Below are 19395 nucleotides of genomic sequence, written 5' to 3'. Positions count from 1 at the left end.
CATATGCAGCACATTCTTAACAACCAAGCACAGAACTCCCAACAGAGCTGCTGAGTATCACTGAGGCTATTACGCTGTATATGTCTGATCTCCCTTGTCGGTAACAAAGACAGTCCCCTCCTTAGGCAGCAATACAATCTTTTTTTAAAAAATTATTTAAATAATTTATTTTTGGCTGCGTTGGGTCTTCGTTGCTGCACGCGGGCTTTTTCTAGTTGCAGCGAGCCAGGGTTACTCTTCATTGCAGTGCGTGGGCTTCTCATCATGGTGGCTTCTCTTGTTGCGGAGCGGGCTTCAGTAGTTGTGGCTCGCAGGCTCAGTAGTTGTGGCTCACGGGCTCTAGAGCGCAGGCTCAGTAGTTGTGGCGCATGGGCTTAGTTGCTCCTTGCCATGTGGGATCTTCCCGGACCAGGGCTCGAACCTGTGTCGCCTGCATTGGCAGGCGGATTCTTAACCCCTGCGCCACCAGGGAAGTCTTATAATCTTATGTCTTGTTGTATCCAGGGTCAGTAACAAAAATGATCAGTCAGTTGCAAAGAAAGTTATATATGTACGCACCACCATGTCCTCTCATGCGTGCACATATATTCATTGCCAGGAGTGAAAAGAATAATTATTTTATAACTTTTATATATAAAACATCAATATTGCATTTCACTTGTGAGTATTTCATTTCTATAGAATGACATGAGAGTGGGATTAATTAAAAAATATGAATGGTTGAATTTTAAGTAAGAAATCTATAGGGTTTGTTTAACCTCTGGGAACCTAATTTGCATCAAATCTACATTTTGCTTTTGTGCTCTGTCATGGCCATTTATTGCTACCTTCTAATTTTTTAATTTCTCATTTTCCCTTAAGTGTGTTACATTTCCAAGTAAGTTGGTACTTCAGAGACTGCTATGAAAAAAAGAAATTCTTTTGGCTTAAAATAAAAGAGGAACTTTACTAATGTAATGTTATTTGGCATTCGTATGGAGCATAAACTATACCCTGGGATAGTCACCCAAAAGGGTTAAGACCAGAGAAAGAATCTGCTTGCTTATTAAAAATGCATACGTTACCTCAGTCATAGGAATAGCCCCAAACTCGCCCAGCCACTGCCTCTGCAGGTCACCCACCAGCATTAGCATTACATCATATGACATTATGGAACAATCGTGAACTCTGTGTAGTACTTGAATGTATTGTTTTGAAAGAATACACTGTCATTAACTGGAATAAAAGCTTTCTGATATCAAACCTGGGGGGTAGCCCTCACTGTGTGGCCCTTTCACTTCTTTGAGAAACAGCCTCATCCTGAAAGCAGTAAAGGGGGAAAGAGATTAGAGTATAAAGGCAACAAAGATGAGTGATCCCTGCCCAGGCCAGCAAGCAGATGCAGGGCTTTAAATTACCAGGCAGAACAACATCAAAGCAGGAGGCTCTGTAACAAACGCGGCACCTGAAAATCCAAGCCAGCTCACGCCCATCACCCTATTTCCCATTACAGCCTCATGATTTTTACCATGGGCTTCGCTAGAATTGGAAACTTTCTTTTTTAAGTCAAAGTATAATTGACTTACCATACTATATTCGTTTCAGGTGTACAACATAGTGATTCGATATTTTTATACATCACGAAAAGATCACCATGATAAATCTAGTTACCAGCTGTCACCATAGAAAGTTATTACAATATTACCGATTATACTCCTGATGCTGTACCTTACATCCCTATGATTTATCTATTTTAAAACTGGAAGTTTATACCTCTTAATCTCCCTCGCCTATTTCCCTCATCTGCAACTCCCCTCTCCTCTGGCAACCACAAGTTTGTTCTCTGTATCTAGGAGTCTGAAACTGAGTCTTATTCTATGTACAAAATAGTTAAAACTCGATGTCCTGATGTCATCTGGAGATGGGCTATCACTTACAGCCATGTGACTCTAGGCAATGAACTGAAGCTCTCTGAGCCTCAATGTTTTAATGTAGAAAATGGAAAGAATAATAGGTATGCAGAGCACGGGAGGTGAGGATTAGCTACTATTACTATCATGATTATACTTATCACTTCCACCCAGTTGTCCCCTTTGCCTACCTTTTCTAATCACTGTCCAAGATGTTTCTTCTTCACAAGTAAAACGCGAGCATCAACTTAAATGCTCACGGGCTTATTTTGTGCCCTGCAGTCTGGCCACTGCCCTTTGTTACCATTTCTATTTTCACATCACTCTCCTCAGGTGATTTCTCTACCCTCTTTAGCCAAATCCTAGGACTCCTCTTAACTAGACGCTGCTTCTCGCGAGCTTTCCTCTCTCCTGCACCTATTCTCAACATACTCAACAACCAAGGTTCAGAGAGGTGAAAAACAAAGTCAGGGCAACACAGCCAGTCGGTAGCCAAGTCACAATTAAAATCCAGGTAGTAGAACCCTTGTAAACTGTTGGTGGGAGTATAAATTGGTGCAGCCACTGTGAAAAACAGTATGGAGGTTCCTTAAAAAACTAAAAATAGTACTACCATGTGATCCAGCAATCCCACTCCTGTGCATACATCCAGAAAAAACAAAAACACTAATTTGAAAAGATACATGCACCCCAATGTTCATAATAGCACTATTTACAATAGCCAAGATACGGATGCAACCCAAGTGCCCATCAACAGATTACTGGATTAAGATGTGGTAATATAGGGCTTCCCTGGTGGCGCAGTGGTTGAGAGTCCACCTGCCGATGCAGGGGACACGGGTTTGTGCCCCGGTCCGGGAAGATCCCACATGCCGCGGAGCGGCTAGGCCCGTGAGCCATGGCCACTGAGCCTGTGCGTCCGGAGCCTGTGCTCCGCAACAGGAGAGACCACAACAGTGAGAGGCCCGCGTACCGCAAAAAAAAAAAAAAGATGTGGTAATATATATACAATGGAATATGACTCAGCCTTAGAAAAGAATGAAATACTGCCATCTGCAGCAATGTGGATGGACCTGGAGAATATTATGCTTAGTGATATAAGTCAGACAGAGAAAAAGACAAATACTATATGATATCATGTATAAGCAGAATCTAAAAAATAATACAAATGAAGGTATACACAAAAGAGAAACAGAGTCACAGATATAGAAAACAAATCTGAGGTTACCAAAGGGGAGAGAAAAGGGGTACGAACAAATCAGAGGTATGGGAGTAACAGATACAAACTGCTAAATGTATCAATAAAATAGATAAGCAACAAGAATATACTGCATAGCACAGGGAATTAAACCCATTATCTCAGAATAACCTACAATGGAATATAATCTGCAAAATACTGAATCACTATGCTATACACCTGAAACTACACAATATTGTAAATCAAATATGCTTCAATCAAAAATAAATAAAATCCAGGTAGTAATGCAAGCAAGTCCAGCTGTGTCGCATTAACTGCACCACACTAATAATTCACTCTTGGGGTTCCCAGTAACGATTTTAAATCTGAGGTTAGCTTCCCTTAACACCAAACCTTCTCCCAGATGTTTCCCCTACTAGTCAACTTATCATAAAATATGAATTATTTCAAATGCTTAAAGAAGAAACACTAATTCCAGAAAAGTATTAAATACAACTCAAAGTTCTGGGGTTGTTTTTTTAGTTTTTGTTTGTTTTCAGCATTTCCCAGAAGTGGGGACAAAACTAGATCTCACAGGCCTCACCCAGGACTAGACGACTTTGGGAGGAAAGAGGACATAGTTAACAGGAAGTGGAGGCATGAACACCGTGACTGTGAGCAATACATGCAACTCCAGAAGGGATGGAGGACAGGATACAAGTGTCAGCCTCTAAGTTTCTAAAGATAAAGGTGTGTGTTTTAAATCGGATTGCACAAGGATATATGAAAATGGAAATTTCATTAATGTTGGCTTCTTTGGAGAATCACATGATTCCTCAAAATAACAGAAACTAATGAGAAGATGGGTAACGGGATGTAATGAATGTGTTGTTTTGCATAAGAATCAGAAGAGTTTACCAGTGTCTAACACTGAGGCCTCTGGGGGAAGATAGAAAGCTTGTATTTCCTCATCTGTAAAGCAGATGAAGTACTGGGAAGAATGAGAAGTATATGGATCATCTGTAAAGCACCATTTGGTTTTATTTTTGTTTTTTAAGTACAGTGTGGAATGGTTTAACTAGTACAGGATTTGACATCAGTGATAAAGGTTCAAGTTCAACCTCTAGCTGCCAGCTGTCTAATCTGGCACAAATCATTCAAACATATTTAATGATGTAAGAACTAAAGGGATAATGTATATGTGTGTGTAGGGGAGGGAACCTTTTAATACAAATAGCTCTATAAATGTAAGATGTTTCATATTATACTGTACCAGGTTAAGTAAACCAGGGTAGGTCAACTAAATCATTTACATTTCCTAATCTTTTGTCGTGAGAGGGGGACACAGTGATTCTTACAGCAGAAACCCCATTCAGTTAATAAAAAATCATTGCCACTACTTAATAAAGATATGAAAATAATAAAATAAAGTAATGCATGTATTAATAACAAGTTAATAAAAATATAAAATAAAATTATCAAATGAATAATAAAATTCATATTAAAAGGTAACTACCTCAATATATGCTAATCATATATTAGGAGGGATGACGGTTTGTACACATTCTCTCCTTTCAAACACGAACTCCCTGTCAAACAAAACAGTTGCCAGGATTAACTATAAGTGTATCAGTTATCATGGAGATTTTCTCTGTGGAGGTAAACTAGTCAACCCATAGTCCAGATCACAAATAAGAATGAAAATCTTTTTGGGGAAATATGACAGGTAAGCCAACTTCATCATCATTCATTCATTCATTTACTCAGTCCCTACTTTACACCAGGCTCTATTCCAAGTGCTGAGGATTCAACAGTGAACAAAACATGGAAAGTTCCTACCATCATGGAGCTTTACATTCTAGCAGGGAAATACAGACAGTGAACAAATAAGTAAACTATGCAGTAAGTCAAGGGTGATTATGTACTCCAGAGAAAAACAGGCCGGGAAAAGGGCCGCAATTCTAAATATAGCAGTCAAGGAAGGCTTCACCAAGAAAATGCCACTTAAGCAAAGACCTAAAGGAGATGCATAAGGCACAGAGATATCAGGGGAGAATGGTGGGGCTATGCACACCTTTCCAGCAAGTCCAGATAAGATAAAATGCAATCCCTGGAAATAATTTCTATCCTTTTAAATGTATTGAGGCTTGCTTGGGTCCTAGTATGTGGTCTATCCTAGAGAATGTTCTGTGTGCACTTGAAAAGAATGTGTATTCTGTTTTTTTGGATGTAGTGTCCTGTATGTATCAATTAAGTCCAACTGTTCTATTGTGTCATTTAGGATCTCTGTTGCCTTAATGATTTTCTGTCTGGAAGATCTGCCTACAGATGTCAGTATAGATGCTACTATAGTCAACGTCTTGTAATAACCTCTAATGGAAAAGAATCTGAAAAAGAATGTATGTGTATGTGTATGTGTGTGTGTGTGTGTGTGTGTGTGTGTGTGTGTGTATACACACATATATATATAAAACCAAATCACTTTGCTGTACACCTGAAACTAACACAATATTGTAAATCAACTATACTTCAATAAATTTTTTTTAAGAAATGCAAGCCCTTACCTTTCAAAAGTGGCTGGAAGGTTGGAATCTCTTGCAACTTGATGACATCGGGATCATTGCTGACATTCCGTGAGGCCTGGGAGCCCTGAGCTACTACCACAATATCATCCATCTTGGCTCTATGCTTAGCTGGAGAAGGGGCCACTGAAAATAAAGTTACACCGCTCAGGAATTGCATCTTATTTAGCGACCTCCATCTCACCAAAGCTGTTTTCACTGTAGTCATTAAAAAGGATAATTTTTACACAAAAGATGCTAACCGCAGTTATCCTGCAGTGGGGGCTGGGTAGGGGAGATGAATTACAGAGGACTTCTATTTCCCACGGTATTAAAAAAAAAAACCTTCAAACTTTATAGGACCATATACCATCTATGAGGCTGCTTTTGTAATTAAAAGTTTATTATTCAAAACACAAAATAATAACCAGATTGTTTTTAATTTTTACTTCTTTGATCCTCCTGACGTTTGTCCCTATTTCCCAATGAGGAAATAAGCATACAAAATTTAGCTGTGGCTTGCCCAAAGTCACCAGTGCTAGAAACAGAGTTAAGAAGGGAACTGGAGGTAAACGGATTGTTGGTGTACATGACCCATCCCAGTGATGCTGGGGTTGCAAAGCTGTGTAGCCACCCTATCACAGCAAGCCCAGCATGATGAATAGATCCTAGTCACAGGAAAAATAATCCTGGCTCTTAACACAAGATGATGGCACGAGCCCCCTCACCCTTAAAGTCACAGGGCAGAAAGAACCGGCAGGTCCACTGTAGGCTGAGGCAAAATAAAGAAACTTGAAGGACCGCTAAAGAGGCGGGTCAACTTCAGGCACCCAGGAGACTGTAATCCATTTAGAGGGAAGTGATTCAAACTGTCAAGGACTCCCCAGACCAAGACATCCTCTGCTCCCAAACATCTGGTTGGGGCAAGAGGGAATCTTTATTGTTTTACACTCTAGAAGGTAGTATTTGCAGGCGCATCATAATCATGTCTCAAAGGTTGATCCAGGTATGCCACAGAACTGCCCTGCCTCCTGGAGGCTAATGTCTCTTAAGGCTTGGCATTCACTCTTAGAATCTCAGCTACTTTCATTGCTCTTCAAGAAGTCTCTCTTCGCCTCTTTTGGTAATTTACCTAATGTTTTACAAATCCCAAGCCCGAAATCTTTCCTAGTACAAATTCAGTGATTCCTCCTTCCCCAGATACCAGAGGAAAACAGAGTTTACTAGATTCTAGCTAGTCTCTACTACTTGTTTGTAAAATGGGGCTACTGTGAGGATTAAACATGAACACATGTGAAGCACTTAGCACAGGGAACCAGGTAAATTCTAACCTATGCTATTCGGTAGTATTGGTTAGTATGCTCTAGTACTGGTTAGAGGCCATGCTGTTGGTTAGTAGGTGAGCAAGCCTATTAAAAAGATGACACGCGGGCTTCCCTGGTGGCGCAGTGGTTGGGAGTCCACCTGCCGATACGGGGGACGCGGGTTCGTGCCCCGGTCCGGGAGGATCCCGCGTGCCGCGGAGCGGCTGGGCCCATGGGCCGTGGCCGCTGGGCCTGCGCGTCCAGAGCCTGTGCTCCGCGGCGGGAGAGGCCGCAGCGGTGAGAGGCCCGCGTACCGCAAAAACAAACAAACAAAAAAAAATGACACGCTTCTCACAAAATATGCTTCTGGCCTGACACAGAGGCAAGAAGGGAAGGGGTAACAATTATTACTATATTTGTTACAACAGATACTACATTCTGGATCTTTCAAATAAATAAGAATGAACGTAGCAGTAGATGCTGCTCACCGTTAAAAGCTATCTCAATCTAGCCCCCAGAATGGTAGACTGAACTAGCTTTGAAGGTTACATTTCAGTGTGGAATACCCATAGATCTGCTAGCGTCTACATTTCTGAACTACATATCCTACCAAGATCAGAGCAGCCCATGACCAGGGCTCTTTTTAGGCCCCAGATATAAGCCAATTTGGATTAGCAACTCCAGAGCTTATCTGGGACAGTCCCAGTGGTCCTAGAGGTTGGTGGGTAACAACAACAAAAAGGAGCAAATGAGCCTCAATTAAGCATCAGCTGTTCCGAGTGCTCATTATACTACAGGAACAATAATCCTCCCATTCCTATATCAAACTCGGAGAGAAATCTAAACAACGTGGGCGGGGGAAGAATAGGGAAAAACACCAGATCCTGCCTTCCTAGCCAACTTCTATATTAGAAAGGGAGCCGAGACACCTTCCGATGGGAAGATGCAGTTTCTGGACTCGCTCTCACCCAACGGTTCACAGCGATTGTTCACCTGCCACACATCCCTTCTGAAAAAGAATCTCTAGAACCCATTTTTAAGAAAGAATCTGTTCTTTCAGGTCCTATGACCCATCCATTGCGCGACCCAAATCTCTCTATCAGTCATGAATACTAAAGCCAAATATTAATTAGGTCCTCCTTCAAAGAGTAGGCTGCAGCTGAGAGGAACAGCTGTTCTGAAAATAATGGGCTCGGGCGCCCACGCTGGCTCAGCTTGCAATCACAGGTACCGGCTTCCATCAGGGCAATCAAGGCTAGGGCAGATGGTAATTTTTTTTTCTTTTTCTTTTTTAAGAAAAAAGCATGGTGAGGGCTTTCTGTGCGTTCCTGTCCGCCGGTCCCAGTCCCCAGCAGGCTGGAAGGCAGCCCGCCCCGCAAGCAAACAGGGCTGGCTGGAGAAGGGTGGAGATCAGGGCACCGACCTGAGGAGTTCAGATCGTTGGGTCGGCTCTCGGCCTCGGAGCTCTGCTCACTGCCCATGGTGCTGGCAGCGGTGGCAGCGGAGGAACGGCGGAACGGGCGGCGACCGCTCGGGCGGCGGTGCGACAGGGAAGGGGCCGGGGACCGGGATGCGGAGGCTACACAGGCTGCGCTGTGGTGATGGCGCGCCCAGCCCAGGCGGGGGCGCGGGTAGCGGGGGACGGGGAGGCCCTATTCGGGGAAGGACGTGCAAAGAGGTGCGGCGGAGCTATACACTGCACGCCTGCCTTATTTAGGGAAACCCAAGCCAGGGAGGCGGGGAAACGCCGGGCACCCGCCGCGCCTGCAGCCGGCGGGCGGCACCGCTTTCACTCACTCGCTCGCTCGGGCGCCTCACGCTCGTTCCTTCTCGGACGCGGATTGGCAGCGCCGGCAGCGCGCAGCCGTCAGTTCCGGGTTAGAAGGCCCACCCCCCCATCCCCACCCGGCCACCGCCCCGGGCCCGAGGGAGGGCGGGGAAACTCGCGCCGGCGACTCCCGGGGCGCAGCCTTAAAGGGCCCGATCACCTCAACGCCAGAACCGCCCCAAAGGGTTACCCGTTTCCTGTTGTAATGTTGCGCGTCACCTTTAAGTATCGTCCACACACTAGGCACTTTATCCCCATCGTTAAAACTTTATTAATAGGCTTTTGGGGAGTTTGTTTTGTTTTTGTGTGTGGTTTTTTTGGTATTTATTTTTGGGTTTTTTAAATTGACATAATATTGTATGAGTTTCAGGTGTACAACATAATGATACGATATTTGTAATATATTGCAAAAAATTTAACCCTGTTTTACAGATGGGGAAAGAGAGGTGCCAGATAGATTTAGGATTGGAATCCACAACTGCCTGGATGCCAAGCTCCTGTTTCAGTTCCCAAAGCTGGAAGTTTGGCTGTGGAAGATCGTACAAAAAATACTAGATGGTGAAAGAAGGAGCTGGAAATGAGAGAAAAATGAGTAGAAAATGCTGATTCATGTGTTAGGGCGTTTGTGCATCTTCAAAGGAAAGTGGATGCCCCAAGTCTAGTCACTTTCTGGCCACCTTGACAATTATCCGCGAGGCATTCTGAAACGAGCAAAGGCAAGAAAGAAGTACTACAGTTAACGCAATACAGAAACTTCCAGCTTTGGCAGGTCAAGGACTTACACCTAACAATGCATTCCCACCAAGGAGTTGAGTGGCTCTGGGGTTCTCAGAACTTTGCAACTCATTTTATATTGTTTGTTTCACGAAATTTCCAGCAAATGCCCTGAGAGTGTCAAATTGATGAAATGATTTTCAAGTCCCTTCTACTCTACCATATCACACACATTTCTCCTGTCTTCACTCATTTGATTTTCACAACAACCCTGACGCCCATAAACAGGTAACTTCCTCACGGTTAGGTAAGTGGTGAAAGTAGGATTTAGGACTCTCTGGTTACAAATCTCATGCTCTTTCCTCTGCTCACCATTACAATACAGTCATCCCTGGGTATCTGCAGTCCCTGGGTATCCACGGGGGATTGGTTCCAGGACCTCCAGCAGATACCAAAATCCATGGATCTTCAAATCCCTTACAGTTGGCCTCTCCGATTTCGAAGGGTAGGAACACTTGGGTATGGAGGGCCCACTGTACCTTGAGAAAAGTGCAAATGAATGTAAATTCAGTATTTTGTGGGAATGTGAAGATAGAACTAAAAACTGCCTGAGAGATCAAAAGAGTCTCCTAAAAGATTATAGTCTTGAAGTTTACATAAACCACCAGGCTGATGGGCCTGGGAAGGCCTTACTAAGCAATGTGCCCACTCCCTCTTGGGGCTCTCTCTCAAGACATTCCCTCTTTGGGGATGGGTGAGAGAAGAAGTAAAAGTGGGGAGAGTAAGTCATATTCTGACTCTTGTTCCCTCTCTTCCACACCAAAGTATATTTATCTTGTGTTCCATACCCTAATCTGTACTGATGTGATGGTGGTTTTTATGCTTCCCTTAGGATAAACGTTTCATTCTAAAAGGATTATTCCGTCCATCAACTGATGAATAGATAAATATATCACCCCATTCTCTACCGGCCAGCAAGGTCTCTGCTGAGAAATCTGCTGACAACTCTATGTATGAGAGATTTTGTTTCTCTTGATGCTTTTAAAATTCACTCTTTGTTTCTGATTTTAGACAATTTTATAATTTGTCTTGGAAAAGAACGTTTTGGATTGAGATTTTGGGGTGAGCTATTAGCTTCATGAAGTTGTATGTCCAAGTCTCTCCCCAGGTTTGGAAAGTTCTCAGCTATAATTTCTTTAAATAAGCTTTTTACCCTATCTCTTGCTCTTCTCCTTCTGAGACTCCAGTGATACGTACATCGTCTCCCTTGTGGTGTCCTATAAGTCCCATAGGTTTTCTTCATTCCTTTTCTTTTTCTTAAAATTAATTAATTTATTTATTTTTGGCTGTATTGGGTCTTTGTTGCTGGGCACAGGCTTTCTCCAGTTGCAGCGAGTGGGGGCTACTCTTCATTGTGGTGCGCGGGCTTCTCATTGCAGTAACTTCTCTCGTTGTGGAGCACGGGCTCTAGGCACGCGGGCTTCAGTAGTTGTGGCTTTCAGACTCTAGAGCGCAGGCTCAGTAGTTGTGGCTCACAGGCTTCGTTGCTCCCTGGCATGTGGGATCTTCCAGGACCAGGGCTCGAACCCGTGTCCCCTGCATTGGCAGGAGGATTCTTAACCATTGCACTACCAGGGAAGTCCTCTTCATTCTTTTTTTTTTTTGCTCCTCTGTTTGGGTAATTTCAATTGATCTAGTGGCCTTCTAGATCACTGATTCCTTCTGCTTGGTCAAACCTGCCATTGAAGCTCCCTGTTGAATTCTTCAGTTCAGTCATATTCTGCTTCAAAATTATTGTTTGGTTCTTTTTTTATGTGTTCTGTCTCTTCATCGAACTCATTTTGTTCTTGTATTGTTTTCCTGATAGCGCTAGATTGTTTGTGTTCTTTTCTAGCTCTCTGAACATCTTTAGAACAATTATTTTGAATTATTTATCGGGCAGTTCTTGGATCTCCATTTCTTTGGGGCCAGTTACTGGAGGCTTACTGTATTCCTTTGGTGGACTCATGGCTCCCTGATTCTTCATGATCTCTGTAACCTTGCATAAGTGTCTGCTCATTTGACGAAGCAGTCACCTCCTCCAGGCTTTATGAGCTGACTTTGGTAAAGGAAGATTTTCACTTGCAGGTGGGGACGTGCTGGAACATGCTGTGACTCCAAGTCTAGTGGTGCAGGACGCCAAGTGCAGGGGTATGTGGTGGCACAGGGTTCAGGGTTACATGATATCTTTTAACTCAGGCCATTGGAATCCACAGTGTCAACAACTGTGGCCCTTGGCAAGCACTTCAGTGTGTTTATAGTGGCTCTAAGGGCTGTTGGGGTCCGCAGCAGCCCCTCCAGATCCAGTGGCTAGAGACCAGACAGGTAGCAGTGGTTGCTGATGCAGTAGTGGTGCACACACTCAGCTGCAGGGGTGCAGCTGCAGGTGCCTATAGAGAAGCAGGAGCTGGTTGCCAACACACACATAGCAGTGGGGGACTGGGCAGGCAGAAAGGGTCAGTGCCAACCAAATGGTCATTGGCACCTGCAGGGGTCCTGGCTGTTGGCTAGCACTCCTTTAGCTGCCAGGTCTCACCGTGAGTGCATGGCGGTGGAGGCCAGTGACAGGGGTCTGGCCAGGGACATGCAGGTGCACATCTGGAGGGACTGGCTGCAGGTGAGCGCAGTGGTACAGGCCAGTGACAGAAGGGCCTGATCTGGGCCCACAGGCAGCTGCGGGGGCCCTGGCTGTTGGCACGCCCTTCTGTGGCTGCACAGTTTGCCCCAGGCACGTGCACTGTGGTGGAGGCCAGTGACGGGCATCAGGTGGTTAGCATGCAAGGTTGCAGCGGGAAGGGCTAGCCCAGATGGTGCACATGATGGTGGAGTTCAACCAGAGGGTCCAGACTGGCATCTTGCTTTCATGCAACCACAGAGGCCTGGGCTGGCTGCCAGTGTTGTTCCAGACTCCAGGGGAGGATAGGGGTAGGGGAGGGAGCAGAGAGGGACACAGGCGGCTGCCATCAGTGGGTGTGAATACCTGTAGGGTGAAATCTATGGGGGGCGGGGTCTGAGGTAGCTGTGCTGGTCATTGGTTTCTTCAGTGGTGAAAGCTGCTGGGTTTGTTTGCAGAGCAGGTCACTGGAACCATGATCTCTTCTGCTGCATAACTGCTGTTAGAAGTTCCTGCTTTTCTTCCTGTTCCTAGTCATCTCTATACGTCTTAGCTTTGCAGGTCTGGGTGGGGTGAAACCACCCCATCGTGTGGTGCCCTGAAAGGATGGGGAAGCTGGGTCCTCACCCCGATCCTTCTTTCTAGCAAGGGGCACTCTTTCTTGCTGGCAAATTCCCTCTTGGTGCTGAGCAGTGCTGGCTAGGGGGACGGGATGATGTGGGCAAAATGAAGCTACCTTCCTTCTTTCCTTGTGTAGTTATTCTCAAGTTTTTGTTCTGCTGGGTTGCTGTAGTTTCTTAACTGGACTTCAGAGCTCTCCCAGACCTGTTTTTGTTTGTAGATAGCTGTCTAACTGTTCATCTTTGTGGGGGGACAGAGGCTGGGGCTTCCTATGTTGCCATTTGTTTTCAATGAATGGATAAATAAAACGTGGTATATCTGTATCGTAGGGCATTATTTGGCAGGGGAAAAAAAGGGGAATGAAGTACGAATACATGCTGCAACATGGATAAACCTTGAAAACATTATGTTATGTGAAACAAGCCCATCACAAAAGACCACGGATTGTAGATTCCATTTACATGAAATGTCCACAAGGGGCACTATAGAGACAAAAATAAGTAAGTGGTTGTCTAAGGCTGAAAAGGAGGGCGGGTGCGGAGGCGATATGGGGAGTGACTGTTAATGGGTGTGGGGATTTCTTTCTGGGAGTGTTGAAAATGTTCTAAAATTTATTGTGGTGGGAATTCCCTGGTGGTCCAGTAGTTAGGACTCCGTTCTTCCACGGCAGGAGGCACGGGTTCGATCCCTGGTCAGGGAACTAAGATCCCACATGACCCGTGGTGCAGCCAAAGGAAAAAAAAGAAAAGAAAAGAAAAGAAAGCTAAAATGTATTGTGATCGTGGTTGCACAACTCTGTGAATATATTAAAAATCACTGCATTGCACACTTTAGGCGAATTGTATAGTATGTGAACTATATCTCAATAAAGCTGTTACTCAGAAAAAGGATATTGGAAGATAAAATGCCTTCATTCATTGACTCAGAATTTATTGGGAGCCTATAATTTGCCAGGCACTTGCTAGACACTAGGGAAGGAAGATCCAGCAAGACTCCGTCTCCCTATCCTTAGGAAGCTTACAGTCTGGTGGCAAGAAAATTAAATGGACATTTGTTTTTTCTGGCCGCAGGTTGCAGGATCTTAGTTCCCCAACCAGGGATCAAACCTGTGTCCCCTGCAGTGGAAGCTCGGACTGCCCGGGAAGTCCCTAAATGGGCGTTTATAACACAAGGATTCTGCTGGAGAAGGAAGGTAGCTTCATTTTGTCCACACTGTCCCACCCCCACCAGCCAGCACTACTCAGCACAAAGAGGGAACTTGCCAGCAAGAAGGAATTCCCCTTGCAATGATACAAATGAACTGATTTACAAAACAGAAATAGAGTCACAGATGTAGAAAACAAACTTATGGTTACCAAGGGGAAAGGGGGGGAAGGGATAGATTGGGAGATTGGGATTGACATATACACACTATTATATATAAAATAGATAGCTAATGAGGACCTACTGTATAGCCCAGGGAACTCTAATCAATACTCTTTAATGGCCTATAGGGGAAAAGAATCTAAAAAAGAGTGGCTATATGAATATGTATAACTGATTCACTTTGCTGTACAGCAGAAACTAACACAACATTGTAAATCAGCTATATGCCAATAAAAGTTAATTAAAAAGAAAGAGTTCCCCTTGCTAGAAAGAAGGAGTGGGGTGAGGACCCAGCTTCCCCAGCCTTTCAGGGCACCGCTGGAGGGGCTGTAGAGGTAGTTTACATTTGAGATTGATGCCTGTAGCACCCCTAAAATCACTTCCACATGAATAGCAACCTATGTGGCTTATATACACAGTAAGTAAGAATTAAATAGCCTTTTCATGTTTATAAAACACTTTCACATATACTGTCCCTGTATGACCTGCCTACAAAGTCGATAACACTTTCCTAATTTTACATAGAGGTTAGGGGGTTTACTCCTGATCACACAGCTAATAAGTGGTAAAACCAGGATTCAAGTTTTCTAAAACTCATTATGCCTCTGTCTACTCCAGACTAGCTCCTCCTCCTGTGTCCACCACATCTGGAGAGCCTCTCTCCTTAATTTCTCTCTTGTCTCCGTGCACAGCTCAGGGCCTCCTCACTTCTCTCATTCCTTGGAGAACAGAAGCCTCTGGCCTCCCCTCCTTCAATGCATCCTTCATGTGGCTGGCACGGAGAATTTTCTAGAATATTAATAAGGTCTCTGAACCTTTCACTGCCCTGCTAAAAACCTTCAATAATTCCCCATGGCTTCAAGATAAAGTTTAAAATTTAGCATATGAGAACATTCTTGCTCTGACCCCAGCCTCTCTCTACCTCCCCCCCCCCCTTTTTTTTTTGGCTGCACCGCATGGCATTCGGGATCTTAGTTCCCAGACCAAGGATTAAACCCGCAACCCTGCAGTGGAAGCGCTGATTCTTAACCACTGACTGCCAGGGAAGTCCCTATCCCTTTTTATACAGGCAAAGTTCATGCCAGTCAGGATGAAATTCCCTGAAAAGTCCTGTTTTCTCTGTCTGGAATATTCAGCTTTTCTCTCTCCATCTAGTTAACTGAACTTCATCCTTCAAGATGTATCTTATGGTTGGAAACTTATGTCCACACAAAACCCTGCACACATGTGTTTATAGCAGCTTTATTCATAACTGCCAAAACTTGGAAGCCACCAAAGTATCCTTCGGTGGATGTATAAACAAACTCTGGACCAGACAATGGAAAATGAAAAGACATGGAGGAACCTCAAATGCATATTACAAAGTGAAAAAAACGCCCATCTGAAAAGGCTGCATACTGTATGATTCCAAGTACATGACATTCTGGAAAAGACAAAACTATGGAGATAGTAAAAAGACCCATGTTTGCCAGGGTTTGGGGTAAGGGAGAGGGAGGCCTAGGCTGAACACAGAGGAATTGGAGGGCAGTGAAAACACTCTGTATGATAATATAATGGTGGATAATATCATTATGCATTTGTCCAAGCCCATGGAATGCACAACACTAAGAATGAGTGTAAGGTCAACTACGGACTTTGGGTGATTTTGATGGGTCAATATAGGTTCATCAGTTGTAACAAGTATACCTCTCTTATGTGGGATGTTGATGATGAGGAAGCTGTGCGTGAGTGGGGGTAGGGACATATGGGAAATCTCTGTACCTCCTTCTCAATTTTGCTGTGAACCTAAAGGTGCTCTAAAAAAGTAAAGTCTTAAAAAAATTTGAACTTATGCACCTCCTCCCAGAAGTGCAGATTAGATGTCCCCTTTGTGAGCTTCCTTAGTTAGCATCTTCTATTATAACATGTAGTCTTTACACAATCATTGATTTACCTGTGTGTCTTTCCCACTGAACAATAAGCATCTTGAAGATAGATTTATAACCAAGCAGGACCCTATGGGGCCTTCCCAGGACAGACCCTCCACCATATCCTCTGCTGTAGCTCTTCTCTGGAGTACCCAGATATAGTATTGATACCGACCAGGGTTCTTGGCCTTCCCCAAGCAGTAGAAATTGACGAGAGGCCAGACAAGAAATTCAGGCAAGGCTTTACTGGGTCCCCTGCTGCAGCAGGAGGGAGCGAGAACAAGCTGTTTCCTTATATGGGGTCGGAGGGGTGGCTTAGGTGTTTTGCCCACCCCTTAGGTGGTGTTGCGTGCAGGGGGCAGGCTCAGTACCCTGCTTTTCTCCCAGCACTCTGCTTTTGGATCCCGGCTCTTCAGAACTGGCTTTTGACTTTTTTGGTCTTTTGTATCTTTTTGTCCATAATTTGCCCCAACTCATGTACGCAGTTATTTTTAGTCCCATATAGTTTCTTTGTATTTTGTTGCTTGAGGAGAGGTTTGTCCAGGTACAAGCACTGCAGCAAAGGTTCCCTGGTCCCAGCTGGTCTCAGTATCTCACGCATATTTCATGAGTTTTTCAGAGGCTAAAAACCACCACCACATGGAAGAAATTAACTATTTGATGATAATGAGCAAGTAGCCCCCAGACCTTCTGGCACCTAAGGATTGATAATGTTAACTGCCCTGTTACCTCACCATCAACCAACCAGAGAATTATGCATGAGCTGATCCCACACGCTGGGACGCTCCCATCACCCGGCCTTTAAAAAGGCTTTGCTGAAACGCTTCGGGGAGTTCCGGAGTTTTTGGGGCACTAGCCGCCCGTTCTCCTAGCATGGCCTTGCAATAAACCTTTCTCTGCTCCAAACTCCAAACTCTTGACATTTTAGTTTGTTTGGCTTCACTGTGCGTAGGGCACGTGAACTTGTGTTCAATAACAGATTCGTGTCTGATCAGTCTTTAATTTCCCATGCAGAGGCTTAATGCATACTTTCTGAATAAAATACTTTAAAAAATCTGCCTCCACATAAATGGTACTTCTAAGTATTAGAAGAGGATTTAGAATCTCTTCGGCAACAAGGGGACAATGGATATAATTTCTGATTTAAACTCCTAGTTCATATAAATAGAAATTTTTTCTTTGTTTTTGTTTTTGTTTTTGCGGTACGCGGGCCTCTCACTGTTGTGGCCTCTCCCGTTGTGGAGCACAGGCTCCGGACACGCAGGCTCAGCGGCCATGGCTCACGGGCCCAGCCGCTCCGCGGCATGTGGGATCTTCCCAGACCGGGGCACGAACCCGTGTCCCCTGCATCGGCAGGTGGACTCTCAAGCACTGCGCCACCGGGGAAGCCCGAAAATTTTCCTTTAATCATTATTTTCATCAGTGTCCTCTGTTCACTGTCATAACTGAAAAATATATTACCATAACCAGGTTCATTGTATCAAAACCTTGCATCTGGCTCTCTTCCTGTTTCCCATCATGGTTCAGGATCAAGGTGAAAAGGAGAAGCCCATGCGGGGACTTCGCATCTGCAAGCTCTGCCTCAACATCAGTGTCGGGGGGAGAGTGGAGATAGACTGACGAGGCAGCCAAGGTGCTGGAGCAGCTCACAGGCCAGACCCCTGTGTTCTCCAAAGCTAGATACACTGTCAGATCCTTTGGCGTCAGGAGAAATGAAAAAAGATTGCCGTCCACTGCAAAGTTTGTGAGGCCAAACGCAGAAGAAATCCTGGAGGAAGGTCTAAAGGTGCGACAGTGTGAATTAAGAAAAAGTAACTTCTCAGGTATGGAAACTTTGGTTTTGGGATCCGAGAACACATCGATCTGGGGATCAAATATGACCCAAGCATTGGCATCTACGGCCTAAACTTCTACATGGTGCTGGGTAGGTCAGGTTTCAGCATCACAGACAAGAAGCTCAGAACAGGCTACACCGGGGCCAAACACCTAATCAGCAAAGGGGAGGCCATGTGCTGGTTTCAGCAGAAGTATGATGGGATCATCCTTCCTGGCAAATAAATTCCTGTTTCAATCCAAAAGTCCAATAAAAAGTTTTCAGTGAAATGTAAAAAACAAACAGACAAACAAAAAAACACCCAAAAAAAAAAAAAAAAAAACCAACCTAAAAAACCAAAACCTTGAATCTGAAGTTCCTAAGTGGGGAGAGGTCTACTTAGCTCCTAGCATGGACCACCTATGAAAGGAGATTCAAAGATTGTGACCTCTCTTTACCCTGGACCTTCGTGTATGTCATCTACAGATAAAATGTACTGAGCACCTCGGTCTCTGGTTGCATCAGGAAAATTACTCCAATGGGAATTCACACTGGAGTTTACTTTGGTCACTCTTCAAAACAAATATTCACAACATTATTGTAATTCAAGAGCAGGTCATCCTCTGGACACAACTAGTAGAGTTAGTTTCACACAATGGACCATTGTTCACAGGCATCTCTGGCAACATATGCCTCCAGTAGCTACTGGCTAAAACCACAGCTGTTGGTTCTCAGGCCTAGAATAATAATCTACAGCTGCATGGTGCCTTAGTTTTGAAAGCTCTTTCTCACCGGCCAAGGTAGAGATACGGTGAAAGGTTAGAACACTTGGCAAGCTGTGTCAGTGGCTTAGTAATGTTGCACTTGTTCACCTGTATAGGAGGCTGGGGGGAGCAAGCACTAATTTAGAAACACACTTGTAAAACCCACGCCATCAACAAATATATTTTTGTTAAATATTTACTATATACCTATTACATACCAGGTACTATGCTAAATATCAGGGATAAAATTTTAATAATAGACACCATTGTTTTCATCATTATTACCCATACCTATTAAAAATAAATCATGCAGAATCCCAATGCCTTCCTGGAGTCTTAACTTGCACATTTAATTCAAGAATTGCCAACCTATTTAAGGACCCGCCATGCCTTGGACGATTGAAATAGGATTCTCTTAACTATGCCCCCGATAGAAGGCACTGTAAACTTTTTTTTTTTTTTTTTTTTTTTTGTGGCTGTGTTGAGACTTTGTTGCTGCACGCAGGCTTTCTCTAGTTGCGGCAAGCGGGGGCTACTCTTTGTTGCGGTGCGCTGGCTGCTCGTTGCGGTGGCTTCTCTTGTTGTGGATCACAGGTTCTAGGCGCGCAGGCTTCAGTAGTTGTGGCTTGTGGGCTCTAGAGCACAGGCTCAGTAGTTGTGGCTCACGGGCTTAGTTGCTCCGAGGCATGTGGGATCTTCCCGGACCAGGGCTCGAACCCGTGTCCCCTGCATTGGCAGGTGGATTCTTAACCACTGCGCCACCAGGGAAGCCCAGGCACTGTAAACTCTTGAACGTGAA

General features: G+C 44.4%; 1 protein-coding gene and 1 pseudogene across 2 annotated transcripts in view; one reads left to right on the top strand and one right to left on the bottom strand.

Moving 5' to 3' along the window:
• Positions 1-8820, bottom strand: part of BORCS5 (BLOC-1 related complex subunit 5) — a 97622-nt gene extending 88802 nt beyond the window's left edge. The window contains exons 1-2 of one of the 2 annotated variants that reach the window (XM_060026109.1): positions 8729-8820; positions 5631-5774 (exon numbers count right to left, since the gene is read on the bottom strand). In XM_060026109.1, coding sequence (XP_059882092.1) covers positions 5631-5774; position 8729 — 145 coding nt within the window. In that variant the 5' untranslated portion in view covers positions 8730-8820. The other variant, XM_060026108.1, reaches the window with a different exon arrangement.
• An 8717-nt stretch (positions 8821-17537) lies between these two features.
• LOC132434431 (large ribosomal subunit protein uL5 pseudogene) lies at positions 17538-18077 on the top strand (annotated as a pseudogene).
• The last annotated feature ends 1318 nt before the right edge of the window (positions 18078-19395 follow it).

This window comes from Delphinus delphis, chromosome 11 (assembly GCF_949987515.2).
Source record: "Delphinus delphis chromosome 11, mDelDel1.2, whole genome shotgun sequence".
Taxonomy (NCBI): domain Eukaryota; kingdom Metazoa; phylum Chordata; class Mammalia; order Artiodactyla; family Delphinidae; genus Delphinus; species Delphinus delphis.
This window is presented reverse-complemented; position numbering and strand designations above follow the sequence as displayed.